We start from the raw sequence: 27,266 nt of genomic DNA, 5'->3' as shown, positions 1-27,266 counted from the left end.
TCCTTCTCATTAGGTGGCCAAAGGATTTAAGTTTCATCTTCAAGATCTGGTCTTATAAAGAGCAGCCAGGGTTGATCTCTTCTAGGATTGTCTGATTTGAGTCAAGGGACTCGCAGGAGTCTTCTCCAGCACCATAGTTCAAAGACCTAAATTTTTGGGTGCTCTTTATGGTCTAAATTTCATAGCCATACATTACAACTGGGAAAAACATAGCCTTGACTATATGCACTTTTGTTGGCAGGGCAATGTCTCTGCTTTTTAGTATGCTGTCTAGTATGCTGTCTTTTTGGTATGCAAGTAAAGTATGGCTGCATATATGTCAGAAATCAGAATCTCCTGCTTATAATATCTTTTACCATAATGTTGATAGATAACACATATCCTGAAACAAATGTATTCAACTTAATCCACTACTTGCAGTAAAACTGCTTTGCATTTTTTTGCATCCTATATTAATTCATACCTTGCACAAATGACAGGTTTATCCCTGCAAAGCAACTTAAATATCTAAAGGATGCGTATATGTGGTTTTCTTGTTTATTTATTAAAAATATTTTTAAAGATGAGGGCTAAAGGTGGGACTTTCTGTGCAGCAGGCATTTTCCTTGCTACAGAATGAGAATAGGCTATTCTGTTTGCAAACAAAAATGCTGTAAAAGATGTATACTAAGGAGATCTTATATATCACAGTGGATGTGTGGCATCAGGACGAAAGAGAGATTGTGCAAATTTATCCCCACATACTTTACAGTATTAAATGACAGATGTTACCATTAACAATGTGGATTTTTCATGATGGGCAACCTCTCTTCCAACACCCTAAAATTCAGAAACAAAATGGTTGATTTTTCCAAGATGTAATCCATACTTTTTAAATATCAGTTTTATTATATGTTATATAGATAGAAAATACACATGAACAAATATATGAAGAAAAGTTAACAATTTCCCACTTCATTAAAGACAAGGACAGGTGTGGGAACCAGAAGGAATGGGATGCAAACTGATCATCTTCCAGCAACAAAGCCCCACAAAATAGCTTAAAATATACCCAGATTTTTAAATATTTTGTGTGGGGAGAATTGCTAATGGTGGAAATGAGAATGGTTTCCTTCCAAGATTCCTCCTGCTCCCATTCCCACTGATAAAAGACTAATGGAACAGGGAATGAAAACCCCCAAATATACCCTGAACCTTGTATTAAAACAAAGGTCACTGAAAAGACCTTTGCGTTTGAAATGAGTTATGGTCCCCAAGTCAGGAAGTTGCATGCCCTTGATGTAGAAAAGTATATAAAATTCTGTTTATAATGGCGTAATTGAGGAAGTGATACAGCTGCTTCTCCTGGCTTACAATCACAATGTTTGGTTCAGGGGCAAATTCAACTCAAGTATCAAGTGAAACTCATTAGCCTCACTTAGACATTTTCAGAACTGAATATCGTCCTGTCACCACTTTTCTGTAATAAGTTTAAGTTTAAGTTTAATCAGATTTGTATGCCGCCCCTCTCCGCAGACTCGGGGCGGCTCACAGCAATAGCAATACAATGTAAGACAAATCCAATATTTAAATTAATTTTTTTTAAAAACACCACAAATTAAAACCAATCATACACACTAGCGTACCATGCATAAATTTTATAAGCCTAGGGGGAAGGAACATGTCAATTCCCCCATGCCCATTCCCAGGATTTGCCTTGTATTTCTAGATGATTTCTCTAGAGTAGGCTTTCTTTATTATGAGACATTCTGCAGAGGTTGGGTTTTAGTTTCATTAGTTCTCAACTAGTATGGAAATGGAAGCCCAACATATATCACATAATTATTTTTTTGGGGGGGGAAACTGTTTTAGAAAGGTTATCATATTGATAGCATTATATATAGCTGTGGCAGCATCTCAAACAATGGCCAAGTTTTAGAGGTCAGCAGAAGTGGAAGTTATGTCCAGTGATCTTCACAGTACTGACATTTCCCTATAAAAGGTGTTCTGTGCTCAGATACTTGACTTGTGTGTAGCTTATTAGAGTTAGTATTTATGTGCTATTTTCAAAGTGAATTCAGATTTCTGAAGTTTTTAATTGACTATATCTGAGAGTAGATTTGCAAGGCTGATATAACTGTTTTCAGTTATCTTCATTAACCTCTTCAGCCTTCAGCAAACCAAAACAAAAGTTTTTGTACAATTTTTAAAATTCGTTTTACATTAACATCTGCAGTGGTGTGTGGGAATGATCTTGGGAGAGAGGAAGAAGAGGCACAGATTGAACAACATGTAAAAGATTTCTCAACCCACAAAAGGTGAGGAGAGGATATGGGAAGTGACCCTCTCTAGTTTCCTCTAGTTATTGTAACCTTACAATAAGGATAAAAGCAAATACATATGGTGGTGCTTCTTGGGTGGACTATCTTGAAGGGTTAATGCTCATACACAGTGTTTCAAAAAAGTGAGCCAAGGATAGTTCCCTGTCCTGAAGGATTTGCAGTTTAAATCAGACATGAAATGGAAAGAAAAATGAGAGGAAGTGAAATGTAATGATCCCAAGGGATAAATTTAAGCTTCTGGTATATCTCCTACATTATATGTATATCAGCAGTATGGTTAGAGCTAAATGCTTTGTGAAGAATCCTTTTGAGCAACACAACTGAAATAGTATATCGCATCCCCTGCAAATTCTTTGGCTGCTAATCATTAGTGTTACAGCTAACCATTCCCTTTCAGGGGCCTGGCTATTACTATATTACCCAGAGGGGTATTTGTTGGGGGAGGAATTGAATGAATTTTCCATGTTAATGTGTTTATGCCACCATATATCCTATTATTAATTTGCCTTTTAAAAATGGATTGATGTGATGTCCAGCGGTTGCTGCTGCTCCTGCCCAAAATAACAAATGGCATTATTTACTTAGCCACATTTTCTGATGGTTGATAGGCTCTGACAGATGCCATTAAAATACATGTTTTTTACAAGAGCAGAACATTTTTCACACCATTTGAATGGAAGCAAAAAAATGTATTAAAATGTAATCATGGTGCCTGGAGTTTCTGCCTACCCAGGTGGGAAGGACTGTACTAAATCAGTGGGACTGAGGCTTAGATGAGGAAATAGATATTGGACGATGGAAAGTCTAGTTGGATACTACTAGTTTTAAAAAATAAAAGGTCTTAATTGTAAAGCCCATTAGAGAATAATGTGAAACTTGAAAAATGTTAGCTGCCTTTGGTTTCAGGACAATGGACAGCAACCCAGCAGCAGTGACAGTACAGTACTATACTTTATTTATTTTTTTAAAAGGTGATACCAATTTTTTTAATGTCAGTTTGCTGTTGTCTCTTCACGTGCTTAGCTTGATGGAAAATAGCTGGCTTTAGAAAATAATCCACATTTATTAAAGAAAGAGGAAAACTTATCTTACAGGCATAAACAAAAAGTATGCCAAGTGTCTGGATTAATGTCATTGTTGGTGATGCTTTTGATGGGTCTTGCCTGAGAGATCAGGGGATTTTTATTTTTGCTTGTGCAAAAAAGCTCCTATGATAATCTCTCATATCATGATCTTATCATTCAATCAGCTGCATATTTCCTTTGCCTGGCAGTGAGAGCAAGGTAACTTCTGTGTTCTTGTGCACATTGGGTTGGGTCCAAACAGGCTGTTTCTAGAAAGGAAGGCACTCAGATCCAGTAGAGGTTCTTTGCTGGAAGAACAACAGGACAGCCCTCCTTGCCAATTTATCTACTTTGCTCAGCACGACACAAAGGCAACTCCACTACACACTGATTGATTGATTGATTGATTGATAAGTGCCATGTAGTCATTTTTTTTGCTCCTAGCAACCATACATATAGACTGTCTCCATGACAACCTGTCTCCAATCTGATCATTCAATTCTTCCAACACTGCACTCACTGCCATTGTTTATTTATTTGTTTGTTTGTTTAATTCGACTTCTATGCCGCCCAATCTTGAAGAACACAGGGCGGCTTACAATGACATACAAATACAATACAATGAAATTGTTCATCCACCTTGCTGTTGGTCCTTCCACCTTTGCTAGCATTGGATTCTTCTTCTGTTTGGAACATGTTATATGAAGACTTAACTCTCTGGAGTTAGTCATCATATAATATCACCCAAATAGAGTAATTTGAACCCTCGTGTCTTGAGTAAATAAAATTGGGTTGGTTTGTTTCATGATTGATTTTTTTTATTTTCTTGGCTGTACACAATATTCCCTAACCCTAAAATTCAAAAACTGAGAGATAATCCACACATCTTTATAATTTGAATTATGGAGTAACTTTAAAATCCATTATCATGACAGCAAATGAAGACATCTATGTAGTATTAAAACCTTCATTGCCATAACCTTTAACTGGACAAAAATGGTCCATCAAAGGGAAGCAAGTTATCACAAATAGACTAACTTAAGGAATGCATCCAAAATATGGGTTTCATGACTGGGTTTCATGGGAATAAAATTTGGGAAAGGTTTTGGTGTTTCAGTGCTGTTGAGCTACTGTTGTGGTCATGGGATGCTCATTTTTGAGGTTCCAGGTTCCCAGCTATTTACTTGCAATCCTTTGGTCATTCCTCCAGCTAGCAACAGGTATTGACTTGCCTGCTGGGAAGAAGAGAGAAGATAAGGAAGGGGAAGAAAGAAGGAAAGCAGGAAAAAGGGAGGGAAGGAAGGAACGGGAAGGAAAGAATGAAGGGAGGCAGAGAAAAAGGAAGGGAGGAAGGAAGGATAGAAAAAAGGAAATAACAGTGAAGGAGGAAGGAAAGGATAGGAAGGGAGACAGGAAACAATAAGAAGAAAGGAAGAGGAAGGGAGGAGGAAGATTTCTGACGTTTCCTATCATCTTACCACAAGGAAGTTGTCTAGTTTACCAACATCCCGGTTTCCCTCCAAATAAGCCCAATTGGGCTTTTGAGTGTATGGCAATAAGGCCAAGCACTTATTTCAGGATTCAAAAAAATATAAGACAGGGTCTTATTTTTGGTGAAACATGGTAGCTACTCTAATAGAAATATTAAATGCAACCGTAGATCTATATTCAGTTTTGGAAGTCTTTGCCAGAAAATTGAGAGGCCAGGCGATCTAACACCCGGCTGACAGTTGCTGAAGGCGGGAAGCAGCTCGGCACCCCCTATCAGCTGGAAGTGCCCAGAATGCTCAACGGGCTGCTTGGGCCTCTGGGAAGGTGTGGGCGGGGCTAGGGCCCTATATCAGGGCCGGCTCACCTCCCACACTTCCGTTTCATGCCGAGCCCACCCCCCTGCAGACACCCACCCATCCTCCACTCAATCCAGAGTGTTTCTGGAAAGGTTGCCCAAGTGGGGGCTAAGTAGGAATTTTTTGCAATCTTAGAAGACTTATTCCAGATTGTTTTTTCGCCTACTCCATCCTGGATGAGTGAGATCGAATTGTGGTTATGGGGTGCATCTGTTTGTAAGTAGGCCTTGGTTGCAACATTCAGGTTTATATTTGGTCACTGTATGGCAGAAATGGGGTAGAATGGGGTAGCAGTAGCAACTGCGTGTTCTCCCTTGGGCATCTTTTGGAAGATGATTACACAACTCATGCTGCCTAGCCAGCTGGTGGGGCTCACCTACATCATTTCTGGTTCCAGGTCATGGGGGGCAGTGAGCCCTCCTACATGCTTCTGCGTGGCTTTTATGGCTGGGTGCAGGCAGGGTATGCCTCACCCTGACCGGGCATGCCTCACCCTGAAGTTACGCCCAAGCATGTTGTGTTCAGGAAATTCCGCCCCATTTAGCGACCCCTGCAGGTCTCTTTCTGTATATATTTAAATTGACTCCTTTATCATCCAGTTCGGTGTCCCAGTGTTCATTTCCTGTCCGATTCAACTCTACTTCAGAACATGCAAAGGAGATGAAAGTAGCACCTGTGTATAATTCTTTAAAACAATCCCATGTCTTCCTGGGATCATTCATTCATTCATTCATTCATTCGATTTGATTTGATTTGATTTGTATGCCGCCCCTCTCCGAAGACTCAGGGCGGCTAACAACAATAAAAAAGACAATGTAAAAAAATCTAATATTAAAAATAATCTTAAAAACCCCAATTTAAAGAACCAATCATACATACAAGCATACCATGTATAAATTCTATAAGCCTAGGGGGAATGGAAAATTTCAATCATATAACCACTGTGAAGGCTGCTACATTCAGCCTCTCCATGTTCCAAAATGTCATTTGGGATCAGATTTGTAACACTGCATAGTCTGGCACAGGTTTGATATTATTTTGAGTAACAGTATAATTATTGAAAAGTTCAGACATTGGCTCTATTATCTGTGTAAGTTATTGTAGGCAGCATGTGGCCCTTGACCACTAAATTATTAAGCATCCCTTTTGTATAGATTAAATGATCAGTTTCCACCCTCTTGTTTAGTAGCTGAAATAATTGTCATGTATTGGATGACTAATAGGAATTAGAAGACAAATTCCTCCAAATACATTTTAGGCTCTTTTTTTCTTTTTCTTTGAAAAGAAGCAATCTGCAAATTGGGAAAGCAAGCTGTAATATTAAGGTGGTGTCTTGGGGAACCAAATTGCTGTTCTCCTTTACTGGCATTTAAAGTGAACACAGCTCTTTAATGTGACTTTATGCTATCCCAAGAACTTTTGTCTATCTCTAATGGGGGTAGGGTGGGAAGAAAGGCATTGCAGATACATGTAACCCACACATTAAACAGATTAAGTGCATCCTTCTCCAGGGAGTGGTCTTGCAGGCATGGACATTGCAAATTGAACTGCATGTGATTTTTTTTTTTTAAGGAGCATGCCTCCAATATTTTAAGTATAGATTTGAAAATAACAAGCAGGGACAAAGTGCTAGTTCATATAGCAAATAGATCATCAGGGAATTGATTAGCTTAGCTAGACTATTTAGAAAGTCTGTGGAGAAAACATTTGAATGTACTTTAAATAATTAAATCTTTGTCTTGGCTATCTTAGGTTTTCGGGCTTTGGAGACCAATAGATTAGTCCTCTACAGAAGATGAGAGGCACACATGTAGTTGATTGCAGGTTGAGAAAAGGATAGATGGTGTAATCCACCATTTTGGCTATGTGGTTAGCTATATAAATGTGTTAAACAACAAGCAAATAGATGGGATGGGATGGGATGGCATTGTTTAGAGCAGAGGTCCCCAACCTTTTTTGCACCAGGGACCGGCTTTAAGCTAGACCAGTTTTCCATGGCCCGGTGGGGGGGGGGGGAGCTAGCTGTCAGCGGCGCCGTAAAAGGGGCGATCAAGAGAGGAATGGGTAAATGAATGGACGGAGGGTGGGAAGGAAGGAAGGAAAGAAAGAGGGAAGGGACAGGAACAGAAGAAGGGTGAAAAGGAAGCAAGGAATGGTGTGAAAGGGGAGAGTAAGAGAAGAAGGAGTGAAAGAAGGGAATGAGGGAGGAAAGAAGGGAGGAAGGAAAAGGAAAGCAAGAAATGGAGGGAGGAAAGGAAGGAAAGAAAGAAAGAAAGAAAGAAAGAAAGAAAGGGGGAAGGGACAGGAACAGAGGAAGGAAGCAAGGAAACTTATGAAAGGGGAGAGTAAGGGAAGAAGGTAGGAAGGAGAAAGAAAAGAAGAAATAGAGGAAGGGAAGGTAAAAGAGAGAAAGAAAAAGAGCAAGAAAGAAAGCAAGAAAGAGAAAGAAAGAAAGGCAACTTCAAAGAAAGGCTCACTGAGCATCTCTCTCTCTCTCTTTCTATCCCTCTTTCTTTCTTTCTTTCTCTTCCTTTCTCTCTCTCCTCTTCCTTTATCTCCTCTCTCTCTCCCTCTCTCTTTCTCTCCCCCTTTCCCTCTATCTTTCTCTCTCTCCCTCTCTTGCTATCTCTCCCCCCTCTCCCTCTCTCTTTCTCCCTCTCTCTCTCTTTCTCTCTCTCTCCCCCTCTTTCTCTCTCTTCTTCTCACTTTCTCTCTCTTGTTTTCTTTCTGTATCTTGCTTTCTCTCTCTCTCTCACTCTTTCTCTCTTGTTTTCTTTCTCATGCTCTTTCTCTCTCTTGTTCTCTCTCTCTTGCTATCTCTTTCTCCCCCCCTTTCTCTCACTCTCTCTTTCTCACTTTCTCTCTATCTTGCTGTCTGTTACTCTCACTCACTCTCGTTCTCTCTCCGTTCTTCTCAGCGGTGACGCGCGCACGCCCTGCCCGCCTCACCTTTGCGAGAGCACTTTCGTCCCGGGCTCTCAGCAAGGGGGTTGCAGGAGAGACGGGGCAGGCGAAGGTGATATTCAATGTCGGGGGCGCACGAGCGGTTGCGCGCGCTCCCTATCCCCCTGCTAGCCCACTCGGAATATTCAAAATAAGAAAAGCCTTTGCCGGCGAAGGTTTTTCTTATTTTGAATATTCCGAGTGGGCTAGCAGGGAGATAGGGAGCGCGCGCAACCGCCCGTGTGCCCCCGACATTGAAGACCTCCGCTGAGAAGAACCTTTGCCGGCATTTCCTCTCGGCGTCAAGGAGGCGCAGCGGCGGGCGGAGAGAGGGAAGGGGGGGCAGTGGCATCCCTCCTGGCCTTGGCGGGCCACCCGACCCTCCCCACCTCCTGCAAACGCGGCGGGCGGCGGGGGGAGAGCGAAGAGCCGGTTCCGGCGGGCGCGGGGCTTGGCTGCCTGGCGGGGGGAGCGCTGCTGGTGGTGCGGAAAGGCCGAGGGGGCCCTGGCGCTGCGGACCGGCTGAAAAACCCCAACGGCCCGGTCCTGGTCCGCAGACCGGCGGTTGGGGACCTCTGCTCCAAACTATACATATCGAGTTAATTAAGTCTTTCCTGATACATTTTATGCTTAAGACCTTCCACCATTCTTGTAGCCCGTCTTTGGACCCGTTCAATTTTGTCAATATCTTTTTGTAGGTGAGGTCTCCAGAACTGAACACAGTATTCCAAATGTGGTCTCACCAGCGCTCTATATAAGGGGATCACAATCTCCCTCTTCCTGCTTGTTATACTTCTAGCTATGCAGCCAAGCATCCTACTTGCTTTCCCTACTGCCCGACCACACTGCTCATCCATTTTGAGACTGTCAGAAATCACTACCCATAAATCCTTCTCTTCTGAAGTTTTTGCTAACACAGAACTGCCAATGCAATACTCAGATTGAGGATTCCTTTTCCCCAAATGCATTATTTTACATTTGGAAACTTTAAACTGCAGTTTCCATTGCTTTGACCATTTATCTAGTAAAGCTAAATCATTTACCATATTACAGACCCCTCCAGGAATATCAACCCTATTGCACACTTTAGAGCAGTGGTCCCCAACGTTTTTTCCACCAGGGACCAGTTTCAGCAAGACAATTTTTCTATGGCCCAGTGGGGGCGGAAAGGGGTGTGGTTGGGGGTGGGATTAAGCATGGGGGTGCTGGTCCTCCCCGCCCCTCTTTCCTGCCATCGCCGTGTGGCCGGCAGAACCTGCCTCCCAAGCCCTCTTGCACGGCGGGAGGCTAAGCGCTGGAGAGAGGGGGTCAGGCTGGCCCTCCTGCCTCCTCCCAGCCAAAAACGCAAAAGTGCACCGCGGCAGAAGCCAAAAGAGGCTTGAGCCTCTCGGTCCTTCCCGCCACTCTGTCCCATCCATCGTCCTGTGGCCGGCAGAACCTGCCTCCCGAGGCCTCTTGCCCGGCGGGAGGCGAAGCGCTGGAGGGAAGGGGCGGTGGCAGGAGGGCCGGCAGCTGCTGATTCCACAGACCGGTGCAACATGCCCCGCGGCCCGGTACTGGTCCACGGCCCGGTGGTTGGGGACCCCTGGTTTAGAGCAGTGTTTTTCAACTTTTCTTCTTCAGGGGAACCCTTTGGTATTGTCAGATTTCTGGCGGAACCCTGGTTGAAAAATACGACTTTAAGCTGTACATCCTGAAGCTGAAATAGAATTCTTTTATTGGCCAAGTGTGATTGGACACCCAAGGAACTTGTCTTTGGCGCATATGCTCTTAGTGTATATAAAAAAGATACATTTGTCAAGAACCATGAGGTACAACACTTAATGATTGTCATAGGGGTCAAATAAGCAATCAAGAAACAATCAATATAAATCGTAAGGATACAAGCAACAAGTTACAATCATAGTCATAAGTGGGAGATTGGTGATAGGAACGATGAGAAGACTAATAGTAATAGTAATGCAGCCTTAGAGGATGGAGGGAGAATCAGCAAGTGATGCTACTGGGTGGGGGTCTGTGGCTGTGGAGTAGCAGAGAGAGGGACAGGGAGAGAGAGAGAGAGAGGGACAGGGAGAGAGAGAGAGAGAGGGAGGGAGAGAGAGAGAGAGAGGCTGTGCCGCGCATCCTCAATGGGAATGCCGGGCCTGAGCGGGGCAAGAAGCGGAGGCCATTTGCTCCATTCTACCTGCTTTCCTTCCCCAGCTGCAGGAGCAGATGGGAGGGTTGGAGTGAAGGCAAACCCGGAGCAGACGCCTTCCACTCTGCCTTCTGCTCCTTCTGTCCTCTCCTGCGCAGGGAAAAGGGAGCTAATGAGTTGGCTGCTTGGCCAAGCATGGTGGTGTATACCCAGGCGTGGGAAGGAGGTGTGAGGAGGAGCGGGAGAGAATCTTGAGTTGCCTGGTGTGCCTCGGCCCTGGGCTGGGAAGCTCCACATCGGAGGTGCTGGAGAGGCAACAGCTCCTGCCTCCTCCTCTTCCTCTTCCTCCTACTGCCACTGCAGCCCACGCTTTGGCCCCGCTGCTGCAGCAAGGGGCTAGAGGAGCACTGCTACTGCTGTCAGCGCCAACGCCGCTGCTGCTGCCACTCCTCCTCCTGCTCGGCAGCTGCTGCTGCTGAGCATGACTGATCTGCCAGACATGAGATGGATGAAGAGGCTGCCCCACTGCAGAAGCAGGCGTGATTGAAGGGAGGATCGCCTTGCCTTGCTTTGCCTTCTTATTAAGTTGCGGAATCCCTGGCTGGCCCTTGCAGATCCCTTGGGTTCCATGGAACCCTGGTTGAAAAACACTGGTTTAGAGGATACAAATACGCAAATTCTTTCTTTTAAAGGTCCTGCCTTTCTTTCAATGCATTGGCCTCATGGCTTTTCATTCCTTGCCTGAAGATATTACTGTCCTCTGCTTCTTGAATTCATAACAAAGTTTCCTTCATCCATAACTGAATTTTGAATAAGATGGCTATTGATCGATAGGACTGTGTCTCCATTGCATTCTCATTTATTGCAGATGTCCAGAAGAGTTTCTCCAAGTCATATAACAAGTGTTGTTATATCCTCTGATTATTCCTGAGTTGAAGTCCTTAGAGCTCTGCCATGGCAGATTTTCAAATCATATTGAAGATGTAATTACACTGGTATGAATGCTGCTTGTGAAGGTACCTTCAAGTTAACATTGACAGCCATCCAGAAGATACAACTGATACTGAAATGTGGCATTTTGAACAGTGCTGGGCATCCTTCAATTTCACCATGTTGCACTACTGCTGCTTGAGTAGCACTAGCTACCAGGTTCCTTGTGGGTGAAGTTCAAGTTAAAGCTCTACATAATAGATAGAAATAAATTATCATTACTTTTCCTGAGTGTATATGACCACTCTGAAGGGAAACTGCCCTACCCCAGTGGGCCGACCTCTAGGAAGGCACAGGATGTCAGAATTTCCACATCAAAATGAAGCAACGGAGAAAATTTTCTCAATGAGACGACCTCGATTGAATCAAGATCGCTCCTTTTATTGTATTTCACTTTTTCTGAATAACCAATTCGTGAACACCACATACATTAAGCCATCCCCCAACTACCATTCAGTCATGCACTGTATAAGGCAACCTCCTCGTGACTTCCCTATAGATAATTAATGGAAGCTCCATTCTTTGCCTTTTCCTGGATTGTGTATTTACTGGTGATTAGCAAAGGAATGAGAGTAAGGCATATATTTCCTTATATGGAAGTTAGCTATACGTTATCTTTATGCTGTATATCAAGTTAATTATTTTCCACGTGGTCATGGATTCTGCAGCTTGCTTACTCAGCCTGGACTTTGCTGCCTTTCCATAGAGGAAGAATAAGGTTTATACAGCACCCATTAGGCTAAAACATCACCCTTCAGCAATATTCTATCCCAAAGGTCAGTGCCTAAGAACCTATGATTACAACACCACTCCACCAGTTCTCAAACTAGGAGTTTGCTAATGCTTCTAGATTCATAACTGACATTACACAGCTAAGTGAATATTGTAGTAACAAATACCTGATTATTTTTTGTAGTTCATACTTTGGCAACTATACATTTAGACTACGTGTAATGTGGAACTATCTTTGTGTTTGGTCTGGAAACAATGGATGGTGCTGTGGAGCTATAAAAACGAATGTACTTAGCAGCAAAGATATTACACTGGTGAAGAAGCAAACTGTGCTACTTGCAGTCTCAATCAGGGTCAAGGTTGGGTTCTAAATAACATGGAAATTGATCTCTTGAGCAATTGAAAACTGAATTGCAATAAAGAACAGTTAAAATTTAAGGAGGATTGTTATCCAAGGGCTATTTGAAATAAAGTGTTCCTGATTGTTATTATTTAGTTGGATAAATATTGTGACTGATTTTTCTGGATTGAAATGTTCTGGTTGACAAAGAATTTTATATATTTTATGTCAACAGTAATTTGGAGCCTTGTTTTTGTATTTGTATTGTATATTGCTACAATGCATTTTGTTCTTAAGATATGTACAGTTACTCAGAGCAGCCTAAAGAATAAGCATACATAATTTTAATAACCCTTGTAACATTCCTCAATCATATGTAGCTTTCCTATTCTCATATTGCTGTTTGACAACATACAAAACAGTGTACTGTATTAAGTTTATGATTGAAATGGAATTTTCCTCCATTCACAGTTTTTTTATCCCAGTGCTACAACCAACTTAATCTGTGTGCTCTCTTAGAAGGCTAAAAGAACATTTAAAAATTGTAAGATAACTTTTAACCTGAGAATGGGATTAATTCTTTCATTAATATCCATTGACCACTTCTATACATGGCTTTAAACTATTTCAAGGTGGACATTTCTAAATAATAGGGCTCACCCAAGATTTTGTAATTCTTATAGGCAGGTATATTAACACATCAGAGCATAGCATTTCCTCCGATTGATATAGCTTCAGGTGCGTTATGTGGCTTAATATACTGCAGTTAAGTGTAGCATTTCTTTGCTAGATTGCATCTTTCCTCCTGGGAGCAAAGGCAGCATATATAATGTTCCTTTTTTCAATATTATTCCCATAACAGCAATACCTTGAGCCTAGGTGGGAGGTAAGAAATATATTCAGCCCATGTGAGGTACCATGGCTAAATGAACTTGAATTTACGTTTCCATAGTGTTGGTTTAATGTCTTAAAATAAGTATTATATAATACAAATCCATCTGTTCCAATTACGCTGATCCAGAAAGATTAACATTAAGTCCAGCTTAAAGTTTCAATTTAGTATAGAATTCAGGTTAAAGAGGAGCAAAAATTTTTTCTTCTAATTTTTTTAGACCCAACTATTTGTTCATTACTCACAAGACCAATGTAAGACAGAACTATTGGGAGCTTTGACCTCTAATCAAAAAACCCCCTGAACTTTCAAAAATATTGTTTTAAAAAAATACTTCATCCTTAAAGAACACAACCTGGTTACATCTTTTTTTGCTGCTTCCAAAATGTTTAACAATAAAACTTAGTTAGTCCTTTAAAAATGGAGCAAGTTAAAAGTTGAATGAATCTCTCTCTACAAATAAAGTGATGCTGAATGGGAGGAAGCCCTGATTCCACAATAAAGCTGATAGCTAGATGTATCAGCAGGATCTTAAAATGCATGTACAAAAAGGATGGAACTTGTGTCACGTGTCCCTGTCATTTTCATTATTCCTCCCCCAATTCCCTCTGCAAATATCTCTGCTGGTGGGATCTGGCAAAGATTAGCCTTGAAAGACAGATGGAGTTTAATAAAAAAAAGCCAAGATGCTCTCTACATGGGGCTACCTTTGAAAAGTGTTCGGAAACTTCAGATCGTGCAGAATGCAGCTGCGAGAGCAATCATGGGCTTCCCCAGGTATGCCCATGTTACACCAACACTCCGCAGTCTGCACTGGTTGCCGATCAATTTCCGGTCACAATTCAAAGTGTTGGTTATGACCTATAAAGCCCTTCATGGCATCGGACCAGAATATCTCCGGGACCGCCTTCTGCCGCACGAATCCCAGCGACCGGTTAGGTCCCACAGAGTTGGCCTTCTCCGGGTCCCGTCGACTAAGCAATGTCATTTGGCGGGACCCAGGAGAAGAGCCTTCTCTCTGGTGGCCCCGACCCTCTGGAACCAGCTCCCCCCAGATATCAGAGTTGCCCCCACCCTCCTTGCCTTTCGCAAGCTCCTTAAAACCCACCTCTGTCGTCAGGCATGAGGGAATTGAAATTTTTTCCTTCCCCCTAGGCTTATAGAATTTATACATGGTATGCTTGTATGTATGAGCGGTTCTTTAAATTGGGTTTTTAAAGATTATTTTTAATATTGGATTTGTTCACATTGTCTTTTTATACTGTTAGCCGCCCTGAGTCTTCGGAGAGGGGCGGCATACAAATCTAATAAATAAATAAATAAATAAATAAATAAATGAAAGATATTTGTTTTGGCCAACACAGGAAGGGAAGGAGCAGGGGAATCCAAGGTCCATATAGTCCTCAACTTACTTTCATAATTGACCCCAAAATTTCCATTGCTAAATAAGACAGTTGCTAAGTGAGTTTTGCCCCATTTTACAATCTCCCTAGTCCCAGTTGGTAAATTTCCCATTCTAAAAAAGATAGCTTTTTTTAAGTTATAAGGCTTAAAAATGGAAGGAAAATAGGGGGGAAGAAAAATGATGACTAAGGTTCAAATCATGCCCGCCTCTGTGTCAACTTGGCAAGGAATAGCGGTGAAATGTCAAACACTGTATTTAGCATTATTAGAAAGGAGACTGAAAACGTAGCAGCCACTTAAATGAATAAGTAAATACATCTATAGAATCAGGGGTTTTTTTGTCACAAGAACCCTTTGGTTGTCATCAGAAGATCATTTCTAATCTTAAACTACTTGTGGAAAGAAGCGGCTTGAAAATTCAACCAACTGTGCTTTGTCATACATAATTTGCAGCTCATCACAGTGTCAATGAAGCATTGCATTTAATAAAGAACAGCGCTAGGCATTCTTCTTATTTTAGGATACATTTTCTAAGACGTTCCTAGGGATGGCTCTTCAGCTGGCGTGTGATGCCACTGTAATTGCGGCCTGAAGATTCTATCACTATAAATTAAATTGTATTTACCATACCGGCAATGACCACAAGTAATTTATTTAGGAATTTAGGAATCTCATGTGGATTAAATACCTGTGTCTTTATTGGGGTAACTGTACAGCCTGCCTTAGGTTTAGCTAAAAGGACCATCAAACGCTACCCTTCAATTAACCCAGTGGCTTTACATGAAAGGAGATAAAGACCTTCTGTGTCAAATGCCCTGCATGATTGGGTTGGCTTCTGCTTTCAACTTGACACCTTCCTCTGCTTCCTTTTGAAGGTCCACCTTTTCCAGCCTTCCTTGCTAAGGGCAATATACTTTGTGAATTTCTGCAACAAGGGATATGTTTATGTTCCACAATTAAACAATAAGACTTAGCTAATTTGGCATCCAAAAAATCAAGTTAAAGCCTTTGGATTAATGACTTACATACAGTTCATTCTGAGTTTGGTGGTCATTGAAAGGAAACTGGTTTAGAAAAGCTTAGTTTTTGTGGATTAAGCCACTTACCCACTTCCTTTGGTCTTATTTGTAAAGTCAGAAGAACAGACATTTGTTGTTAATATATGAAATTAAAGATTTTCCTAGAAACCTGAATCTGTTATCATAATTGTATTCCCCCCCCCCCCCCCCAGATAATACTCTCTGCTTCTAGGTGTTGACACCTTTTCCCCTCTTTTGCAGGCGTTTTGGTACGAAATGCACAGCATGCCAACAAGGAATCCCACCTACCCAGGTGGTCAGAAAAGCCCAAGATTTCGTCTATCATCTGCACTGCTTTGCCTGCATTATCTGCAACCGCCAACTTGCCACAGGGGATGAGTTTTATCTTATGGAAGATGGGCGCCTAGTCTGCAAGGAGGATTATGAAACAGCCAAACAGAACGGTAGGGTTGAACAATGCATAATGGCCTAGATAAACTGGGACAGATTTCATGATCATGGTGTCTCCTCTCCTGTTTAGGTTGCTGAAGGCCTGCTTACATAGGTCAATGAGTGTTACCTCTGGCACAAATTATGTCCAAGAGGACAGAATTGGATCACTTTTATTTTCATTAATAGACCAGCAATTATTAAATTAGGTATATGTTAAAAGCAGGCTGGAGAATACTTTGTAGATGTGGAGACAATAAGATTGTGTAAATAATAAAGGGAACTTTACACCCTTCCATTACAACTCTGCAATAGAATAGAACAGAACAGAATACAATTCTTTATTGACCAAGGAATTGGACACACAAGGAATTTGTCTTGGTGCACATGCTCTCAGTGTACATAAAAGAAAAGTTCGTCACGATTCATAAAGTACAACACTTAATGATACTCCGGGCGCAAATAAGCAATCAATAGTAGTATGAGGAGGACACTCATAAAACAACCTGTAGTTGTTTTATGAGTGGTCACATAACTATCTTAATGAGTAAAAGAGAGAGGGGGGGGAATTAAAAGATTTACAGCTCTTGTGTACATCTTTATACTTTGGATGACTTGTCTGAACTGGAAAACAGAACAATGCAACACTGGAAGATAACACAGACTTTACTGCTCCACCTAGGGATATTAGTACCCAGCACTGTATTCTTGCTGTTTGCAGTTGTGATGCTGGGGAAAGAGGGATCCAGCCAACTGCAACATTTTTGTGACCTGGAATATAGAATGCCAGTTGACTTTGATTTTGCCCCACGTCCTGATTACATATAGAGCCTAATGCACTATATTGAAGATCTGGATTGATCTCATTTGTTGTTTTAGCCTTTCCCCTTTTTTATCGCTAGGCTTATGTGCGCAGAAACGTGTTTTTTTTTTTTTTGGCCAGTTATAATCATTGATTACATGATAATCATTAAATGATTCAGAACTGGCTCTGCTGGATTCATTGCTGCTCTGATGCCACTAGCTGCAGAACAACAGATTGGCTCACTAAGGTGTAGAGCAGGCGTCTCCAAACTTCCCTGGCTGAGGAATTCTGCAATTGAAGTCCACAAGTCTTAAAGTCGCTATATTTGGAGAACCCCTGGTGTAGAGTGACTGAGCCATGCTTTTGACTGGCTTGCAAAATCCCCAAAAATATAACAAGTGAACTAGGTATGTTAAAATTGGAACCCTCCTATCAGAATGGATGCTTCGTCTAGAAAAAAATATTTTCCTAGAGTTCTACTTTTTTGTGTGTGTAGCATCCCAAACACTTCCATCCTTTCCTGCTCATTCACAATTGTGTATATCAGGTGGTTGGGAAAGAAGGGAAGCACACATTTTATTTTTATTGATTAGGATGAGCCGCAGTAAGTTGGTCTTGGCATATTTGTCCTCTCTGCTGATTTCAAGCTGCCGTGCCTGAAATTACATCAAGAGCTGAAAGGCATCCCAGGCACAGCTGCCTTGAAAGTAGCAGAGTGGCATCCATGCACTTTAGTTTATCTGGCCCTTCACCCAGAACTCTCCCATTTTTCAGTACAGGGTCTAACATGCCGATATTTACTGTAGGTAAAAAACAACAACAACAGAACCGAGGCTGGGTTCAAGGAAGCCAGACAGAAAAAAGGCTATAGATCACCAACGCTTAATGAATCCACAGAGATTGCCCAACAGTGCCTGACTGAAATTAAAACTGAACTGGTCTTTAATGGATTTCATGTTGACAAGCCCTGACTTCTCATTAATTAAAGACTCTATTTTGACCTAATCAATTTGGCTAGGGTGATGCAATGCCTGCCTGTGCAAAAGAGATTGGTGGAGAGGGGGGCTAAGAGATCATGGATTGAATGTTGCTCAATTTCTATTATAGGCTCAGGGTAATCAATGACTTCAATACGGCGGCAGAGTTTTGCAACCCACAGAGCTGGGGAGGGGGAGGCGGGGGAGAGGAGAATTATCATCATATAGGTTAAAGACCATTGCTAACCACCTATAGAAGGAGAATAGGTTCCAGTGCTATAAGAAGACATATTTTATCAATATGTGGGAAAATATAAGAGGTTTCATGTAAAATATATAAAATAGATGATATACTGTATTTTTAAAATATTTTAACATTTTATTAATTAGAGAGATGTATATAGAGAGGTTTGCTTTAAGGGGTGGAATCGTTACTAGAAGAAAGGCAACTAAGTCTAAAATTCATCATGTTCAGAAAAAATCTTTATATCTTTCAGCTTGGCAATTCTAGCTCCAGGATGTATTTACTGCAGATGGAAATGGTTACCTATCAATGAAAGTGCACTAATACTTTTCTTATAGTTATCAGGACCTAAAGGATAATTAAAATGGTGCATTTAGATTAATTGCCCAAAGTTACCACAGCTTTAACATTGTAGGTTTAATTACAGATTAGTTCCATTATGCCTAATCAAAATGTTACTATAATTACTGAAGTTGAGAAGCCTTATTTATGCCCTATCCCCCCTCACATCGAAAGAGGAGTCTAGGATATGTTGTTCTAGCCTTTCAACTCTAAGGACTAGGTTGAATTTTTGAGGTTCCACCTCCCTGGTGATGTTTCTCAATCATTCAATCCAGTCTTCAGCTTATGGACCACTTTTTCTAAGCTCCTCTGAGCTTTGGGCTGATCTTGTAATTTTTCCTTGTATTTTTAATCCATCCTGGAAGAGCACAGGTCTATGAGAAGCAACATAGAAACATAGAATCATAGAAGACTGACGGCAGAAAAAGACCTCATGGTCCATCTAGTCTGCCCTTATACTATTTTCTGTATTTTATCTTAGGATGGATATATGTTTATCCCAGGCATGTTTAAATTCAGTTACTGTGAATTTATCTACCACGTCTGCTGGAAGTTTGTTCCAAGGATCTACTACTCTTTCAGTAAAATAATATTTTCTCATGTTGCTTTTGATCTTTCCCCCAACTAACCTCAGATTGTGTCCCCTTGCTCTTGTGTTCACTTTCCTATTAAAAACACTTCCCTCCTGGACCTTATTTAACCCTTTAACATATTTAAATGTTTTGATCATGTCCCCCCTTTTCCTTCTGTCCTCCAGACTATACAGATTGAGTTCATTAAGTCTTTCCTGATACGTTTTATGCTTAAGATCTTCCACCAAAATATAAACATCAAAATATAAAACTAATCCATAGTAGCAAGATAGGAACTCTGGTATAAAAAGACAAGAGTGACTACAAATATCAACATAATCACATTTGCCTTCCTTAAAATTAAGTTTGATATGGAACTTGTCCCAGGTTCAGTTCCTTTGTGTTGCTTGGTGGATTGGAAATATTGGAAACAACCCAATTCCATGTATTTTCCTATGTAGAAAATACAGGGACGTTGTAATTGCAACATAAGTATATGTGCAGAACAGCAGCAGGTTCCTCATTCCCATACAGGTGTGCTGTGTGCGCATCACAATGTTTTGTAGACATGTGAGTGTCAGTATGCTCTCGGACGCGCATCTCCTCATGCAATTTTGCTTCAATGAAGCAAAAAAGTGTAAAAAATTAGTAAAAAAATTGCACCACGCACAGACCAGCAAAGACCGCACCAGAAATGTCACACGCAAATCGGCAGGCTACTACTGGACAACTGTACCAGGACGCACCAATAGAAACCCATCTCTGATGCAGAAGCTATAAAATGAACTAATTGAGGTTACTATGAAAAAAAGTTGGAACAGGAGTGGAATAAAATATTGTGGATACATATTGCCCTGTGGCCACTTGAGTTGTCTTATGTAAACATCAGCCTAAACAGATCTTTTCACATCTCTCTTTATTCTGTTTGGTTTTACAGGTAGTCCTCATTTAATAATCACCCATTCAATGTCTGTCCAAATTTACCACAATGCTGAAAAGTGGTAACTTAAGACAGGTCTCTGGAGTTCTAGCTGTCATAGCATATCCATTCTTGTGTGATTGTTACATTGGCAAATCATGATTGCCAATGTTCCCTGCCGGTTTTCCCCAAGCAAAGTCAAGGGGGAAGCTTGCAGAAAGGCAGAAGTCAGAAGACATTATCATGTGTCCTTACTTAATGAGTGATATCGTCCTTGCTAAATGGTGGCAATCAGGATGCCTGGAACTGGTGTCACAAATTCCTATCCCAATTGCCATTATTAATCAAGGACTACTTGTATTAGTTTAGTGAATCCTGGTTTATTTTAGTAGTGTGTATCCATCAAAACTTTATTTATTTATTTATTAAATTTGTATGCCGCCCCTCTCTGTAAACTCAGGGCGGCTCACAGCAGTGATAGAAACAATGTACAATACAAATCTAATAATACGAAGTTAAAAACCCATAATTTAAAAAACATGCACACAACATACCATATATAAATTATATAGGCCTGGACGGCAGAGGTGGGTTTTGAGAAGTTTATGAAAGGCAAGGAGGGTGGAGGCAATTCTGATCTCTGGGGGGAGTTGGTTCCAGAGGGCTGGGTCCCGCCAAATGACATTGTTTAGTCGACGGGACCTGGAGAAGGCCAATTCTGTGGGACCTAACAGGTCGCTGGGATTCGTGTGGCAGAAGGAAGTCCTGGAGATATTCTGGTCCGATGCCATGAAGGGCTTTAGAGGTCATAACCAACACTTTGAATTGTGACTGGAAACTGATCGGCAACCAATGCAGACTGCGAAGTGTTGGTGAAACATGGGCATACTTGGGAAAGCCCATGATTGCTCTTGCAGCTGCATTCTGCAGATGCAAGTGTAACTGAATGTGGTCATTCTTGTCAGCTTTCAAAACTCCCCACATCTTCTAGGCAGACTGTTGGCTCATGCTCCACATTCTACATTCTAACTGGAAACTGTTCCATTGCAGATGATTCAGAGGCTGGAGCCAAGAGGCCTCGAACCACCATCACAGCTAAACAGTTGGAAACACTAAAAAATGCCTATAAAAACTCCCCCAAACCAGCCAGACACGTGCGGGAACAGCTGTCCTCCGAGACAGGATTGGACATGCGGGTTGTACAGGTAAGCACCTGACACAGTATTGACTTTGTCTTCAACTCAAAAATGGGCTGGTTTTCTTTTGGAGGGTTCAAAGTTACTCAAGGAGACGGAGAACACATTTGAAATTTAAAGTCATAGCAGAATGTAGGCAGAGCTAAAGGATGTGTGGATGCCTAAGATGATACGTTCAGCAATTCTTCTGAATAGAAATATCCTTTCCTTTCTTGAGAAAGCATATTAGCTAAGTCTAAATGGTGTAGGGTCTCCTGCTTGGGCAGGGGTTGGACTAGATGACCTACAAGGTCCCTTCCAACTCTAATAAATAAATAAATGGCAATATGTAGGAAGAAATGAAAGCCTATTATCTCATAGGCCAAAATCTTGCGATAGAACATCTCAGGATCTTAAGCTTTGTAAAGTTGATGGAAAGTTGATACTAGAATTAGACGAGCCTTTTCCATAGTTGCCCCTACTTTGTGGAGTACCCTCCTTCCACAATTCAACAGGCCCCCATCCTTCTAGCTAACAAGACCTGGTTCTTTACCGAGGTATCGGGTAGAGCAATGGAAGATTATGGATGGCCATTGGGGCCTCCATGGAGATGACTGAAGTGCCAGCATTATTTGTTTATTTTTAAACTGTTTCTTGGTCTTAGGGTTTTTTAAAATGATTTTATGGTTTTATTGCTGGGGTGAGTTGCCTAGAGTTGTGTTTTAAAATGGATAGCCATACAGCTATTTTAAACCAATCAATCAATCAATCCTATGCACATAGTTTCCCAACCTCTCCCATCCTCCTGGAAGTTCTCTGGAAGCCAAAAACACCCTCCCAGAGCCTCTGTGTGAGCCAAAAATAAGCTGGCTGGCACACACATGCACATTGGAGCTGAGCTAGGGCAATGGCTCACATACCAGCAGATATGGCTTCGTGTGCCACCTGTGGCACCCATGCCATAGGTTTGCCATCACCGATCTACGGTTAAATCAGAAGTGCTTCTCTTCACTTCATTTCCTTGTACATATCCTGAAACTCCTTACTTATGGGTGATATCTAATATTGCACGAATTAAGATCTTCAAATGTAAGCAAGTTCCCCCCACTGAAAGTCCACAGTAGGAAACTTTGACCTGTCTATGTTTGTGTTTTGTTACATTATAGATATTATAGGTATTAGATATTCATTATTATCATCTGCCATATGTCTTAGCGTAAGCATTTTTTTCTTTTTGCAGTTGGTGTCATTTCAATACCACTTGTAGAATTTAGTGAAGCTGTTATTACCCCCACCCCCCATTTTATAACTGGGGTACCTGAGGGCAAGTACTAAGGTCCATGCCAGAGGTCTTCAAACTTGGCAACTGTAAGACCTATGGACTTCAACTCCCAGAGTTGGAGTTGGAGTTGAATACTGGGAGTTGAAGTCCACAAGTCTTACAGTTGCCAGGTTTGAGGAGCCTTGGTCCACGCAATCACCCTATAGGTGGAACAGAGCTTTTCTCTCCCAGATGAAATCATGCCTGTCCATCTTCTGGATAATGCAAGAGTTTCTTTTCAATGACTCTCAGGTGGTGGGATGGAAAATGGTCTTGTTCTCATTGCTTTTCCCACCATGATTACAGGTTTGGTTTCAAAACAGAAGAGCCAAAGAGAAGCGACTGAAGAAAGATGCTGGGCGACATCGTTGGGGCCAGTTCTACAAGAGCGTTAAGAGGAATAGAGGAGGCACCAAGCATGAGAAAGAGAGTTCTGCAGAGGACTGCGGAGTCAGTGACAGTGAGCTGAGTTTCAGAGGTAGGCAGGAGAGGAAGCACAATAAAGGAAAGATTGAGGCAAATTAAGATTAGGCTTCCTATTTACCTATGTTTACAAATGTCCTAGATTAGGAGTGGGGTACTTATGCTTTTCCTAATCCCCTGCCTTCTTATGGAACACCCAGAAATCAGGATTTCTGCAGGAAGAACAAAGATCTAAATTGGTGTTGTGGTTAGCTCTGGCCCAGTTCCTGCCCCAAGGACTGTGGATGTGGGGGAGACATCCACATGCTGCAGGCCTGTTGTGCTCCCGGTGGAATCTGCTGATGAAGGCTCCTCTGACCAAGAAGACAGGAGTGACAGGGAGGAGGAGAGTGTGGCAGACAGCTCAGAAGGAGATCAATTGTCTATCTCCTCCTTGGATTCAGAACAAGAGTTAATGATACAGCCACGCATGCGGAAAGCGATGCATAGGCAGCAACAACTGAGAGATTATTATCAAAGAAAATGAAGCCACCTGTGGTTGGGTGGGGCTGTGGTAATTAGTGAGGCTGCTATAAATTGCAGCCTGTGGGTTTGGCCATTGTGGAGGATTATCTGATCGTTGTGTTTCGTGCCTGCTTTGCTGACTTTGACCTTTTGTGGGCCGATTTTTCCCCGCTTTGAAACTAAAGCAGAGCAAAGTGTGTTTCACTTTGTGAAAGAAGAAGGACTGTGAATTGTCTCACATTGCAAGCTAAGTATCACAGAACTGATAAGGGACTTGTACAAATTAGCAGTTTGTTTGGAGATGAGTGCTCTTTGCTATACAAAAAGAGTGCTTAGTTCATTTGGATTTTCGGTATAAAGAACATTGTTTTGAATTTTCAAAAGTGTGTGCCTGACATTTGTAGCTGTGAATTTTCGGGAGGATTCTACCAGAGAGCCCGACAGAACAATTGGTGGTTTTAAAAATTAAACTGTGGTCTATCTACTGATTCAGTGCATTTTGTCACCAGATGATTGCTCCTATTTTATTTAAATTTCTGAGGCATCCTGTTCATTTTTATTTGCTTTATTTGTTAGATAACCAGGTTCAATCCCTCTGCTTAAAAGTAGTACATTTCTGCTGCATTGTGTGCAAACTTCACCCACAAATCGTTGCCAATGCTCACTGATGTTAGGAGTTCAGTTTATTTTCCTGATGGAAGCCTGAAAAAAAATGGGCTGTTTTTTCTGATCCATTAGTTTTTAAAGCTCTCTTCCCATAGTCCCTGCATGTTTTTTCCTCATGACTCCAGAATGTGTGTGCGTATGCATTTGTCTGAAAACTGTGCAAGATGCAGTTAACTAGATGAGGTTGCGCCCTTCATGCCCTTAATAACAAAAAATCATTTCAATATCACCATTGCAGCCGCCATCTTGATCTTTTTGACTATACACTGTGAAAATCTACAATAAAACTTGGAGTACAAAATGTTCCCGTTTAAGGAGCCAGCCAATCATGCTTTTTCCTGGCTACCTTATTATACTTTTCCTTTATCTTTTTCCCAGCTTGCCCTTCCTTTTTCCAATTATCAGCTGTTATTCCACAGTCCTGCTCAGTCTTTAGCAAATCCAAATGAGAGGTGACTACAGCATGAGTGACTATGAACAGAGGTGTTATAATTGCTTTTTTCTTTATATGCATATGATTTATTTAGTATATATACAGGTATATATTGTATTTATTTTAGTTAAAAGAAAATAATAAGACAATAGACTAAACTAGAATTCTTTATTGGCCGAGGATGGTTCGATACCCAAGGAAATTGTCTTTGGTGCATATGGTCTCAGTGTACATAAAAGAAAAGATAAAAGAAAAAAATAAGGTGGCAATTTGTAATCTGGAGAAAATTTGATTGCCTTTAAATTGGTTCATAGTTGGCTTCAGGATAGATTTTGGTCCAGGAGTTCTTGCTTAACTGTGGAGTTTTATTATTATTTATTGTATGGCATATTCACGTTATATTTCAGTTAAAAAAAACACAAGAGATAATAATATAAAATATTATAAACATGCGTCCAGATTACAGATAGAATTTTTGCTTCATTTGCTGCAGCCAGGAAATCAACAAGATCTCCATGATAGGATCTATTTTGGCATTCTTGTCACTCGTTCTGCCGGTGTGTTTCAACCGCCTGTAATTACAGGATAATTAGTCCAGGAAGACACACACCACACAATAAAAGGAAAACCCAAAAGTTTTTAGAAACAGAAAAACAGAAACAGCTCCCTTTTTAAATGTCAAAGGGATTTTCTGGTACACACAAGGCACAGGTTAAATGCAATCCAATTGCTCACCCAATAACTGGGAAATTGAGTCCAATTCTAAAGTCCAGAGAGTCCACACACAATCTTAAACAGCACAAAATCTATGATCTTGACAAAACAATGAATCAGTTAAACTGCCATGAGGCTAAAACACCAGGCTGCACTTTTATCTGTAGCACTAATTACAGCAGCCCCACCCAACCACAGGTGGCCTCATTTTCTCTTGTAATAATCCTTCAGTTGTTGTCTCCTATGCATCGCTCTACGCATGCGTGGATGTGTCATTAATTCTTGTTCAGAATCCAAGGATGATACAGATGATTGATCTCCTCCTTGGCTGTCTGCCAAACCCCCTCTTCCCTGTCACTCATGCTTCCTTGGTCAGAAGAGGCTTCGTCGGCAGATTCCATCGGGAGCAAAACAGGCCTGCGGCATGTGGATGTTTTCCCCACATCCATCTGCACATTCCTTGGGGCAGGAGCTGGGCCAGAGCTAACCACAACAGTCACTATAGTATGTTTTTCGGCCTTACAGCCACAATTCGTTGATGGTTATTTTGCCTCAGTTAGAAAGAGCATCAACACATCTACCATGGCCATTGTGAATTCAGTTCAGTGTTGTCTATCTGGCAAAAGGCTGGTCAAATCCAGGTGGTTTTTTTTCAAGATGCAAGGCAAACCTCGACATTGTGGGGGGTAAAATGCTGTTTCCACATTTTATGTATGCCAAAATCGTATTCTGCAAATACTTTAGCAGTAGAACTAGTTGGATGTCTGGTATTATAAGTAAAAGGTATAAACAAACAAACAAAAATTTGTGGTAAAAAAATAATAACACCGCATGGAAAAATGCAAACTATTTTTTTCAAACATTACTGGATTCTGTTTAGATGATGAGGGATGCTATGAGATGGAACTTTGCAATAGCTAGGAAGCTTACCATTCTTTATCCCCGACTTAAAGATCTTGTTCAGTCTTTGATCAGAGTGTACCAGATAGAGATTTTTTTTCCACACTAAAATTTTGTTTCTTGCTTTTCAGAAGACCAAATCCTCTCAGAGCTGGGCCACAACAGAATATACAACAACGCTGGTGAGGTGGCTGGTGGACAACTACTGAATGGTACTTTCTCTCTGGATGGGACAGGACAATCCTATCAGGACTTGAGAGATGGAAGTCCTTATGGAATCCCGCAATCTCCAGCTTCCATATCTTCTCTTCCATCGCATACTCCATTGCTAAATGGTTTGGAATACACAATGGACAATAATTTAGGAATAATAGCACATGGCGGGCAGGGGGTGAGCCAGACACTCAGAGCTATGGCTGGGGGCCCAACCTCCGATATTTCCACTGGAAGCAGCGTGGGTTATCCAGACTTTCCAACAAGTCCTGCCTCCTGGCTTGATGAAATGGACCATCCTCCTTTTTAAAGTACCCTGCTTCCTTCCAATTTGCCATAGTCAGACCTGTTCTTTTGGCCTGAAAACGTGCTAAGCCACCCCCAATAAGGGACAACAATCAGTCTTCAATGAAAGAAAGCTTCCATTATTTTAGAAGGGGAATCCACAATTTGTTTTCTGTAAAGCTGAAAGAAAATACAATAATATAATGTATAAATATAAATATATATATATATATATTTTATTTGCTTTGTATTTGAAAGAAGGGAAGGATAGGAGGAGCTGCTTCTGAATACAGCACACTGTTGTGTTTAGTCGTTGTATGATGTTAGTGGTGCCAGCTAAAACAAGGGCAAATTCACTGACTCTTCACAGGCTGCCCAGTTGGATCTTAGCACATGTTGAAATGACTAAATTGATTTTTTGCTCCTGGACAACCCTACATCTCCCAGGCGGCATGACCGTGGTTCTTCATTTGCTTGACTCTAACCAGCTAAGCAACAGAAATCAATGCAATACTTCCAACTACTGAAGGGACAGAAAGTTGCTAAGCAGTTTCAGTTTTTACCCTTCCCAATTTTTATTTCTGTCTGTCTGCAACTTTTTTTCTATATTATGCCTTATTAAGGAGACATGGTA

At 41.3% G+C, this 27,266-nt stretch overlaps 1 protein-coding gene across 1 annotated transcript in view; it reads left to right on the top strand.

The window, feature by feature from the left end:
• Window positions 1-26,858, top strand: part of LOC139155349 (LIM/homeobox protein Lhx4-like) — a 103,560-nt gene extending 76,702 nt beyond the window's left edge. The window contains exons 3-6 of the mRNA XM_070730484.1: window positions 15,951-16,153; window positions 21,049-21,203; window positions 22,801-22,972; window positions 26,266-26,858. Of these exons, the coding sequence (XP_070586585.1) occupies window positions 15,951-16,153; window positions 21,049-21,203; window positions 22,801-22,972; window positions 26,266-26,657 (922 nt within the window). The 3' untranslated portion in view covers window positions 26,658-26,858. The remainder of the gene's footprint in view (window positions 1-15,950; window positions 16,154-21,048; window positions 21,204-22,800; window positions 22,973-26,265) is intronic.
• The last annotated feature ends 408 nt before the right edge of the window (window positions 26,859-27,266 follow it).

This window comes from Erythrolamprus reginae, unplaced genomic scaffold (assembly GCF_031021105.1).
Source record: "Erythrolamprus reginae isolate rEryReg1 unplaced genomic scaffold, rEryReg1.hap1 H_12, whole genome shotgun sequence".
NCBI classification, from domain to species: domain Eukaryota; kingdom Metazoa; phylum Chordata; class Lepidosauria; order Squamata; family Dipsadidae; genus Erythrolamprus; species Erythrolamprus reginae.
This window is presented reverse-complemented; position numbering and strand designations above follow the sequence as displayed.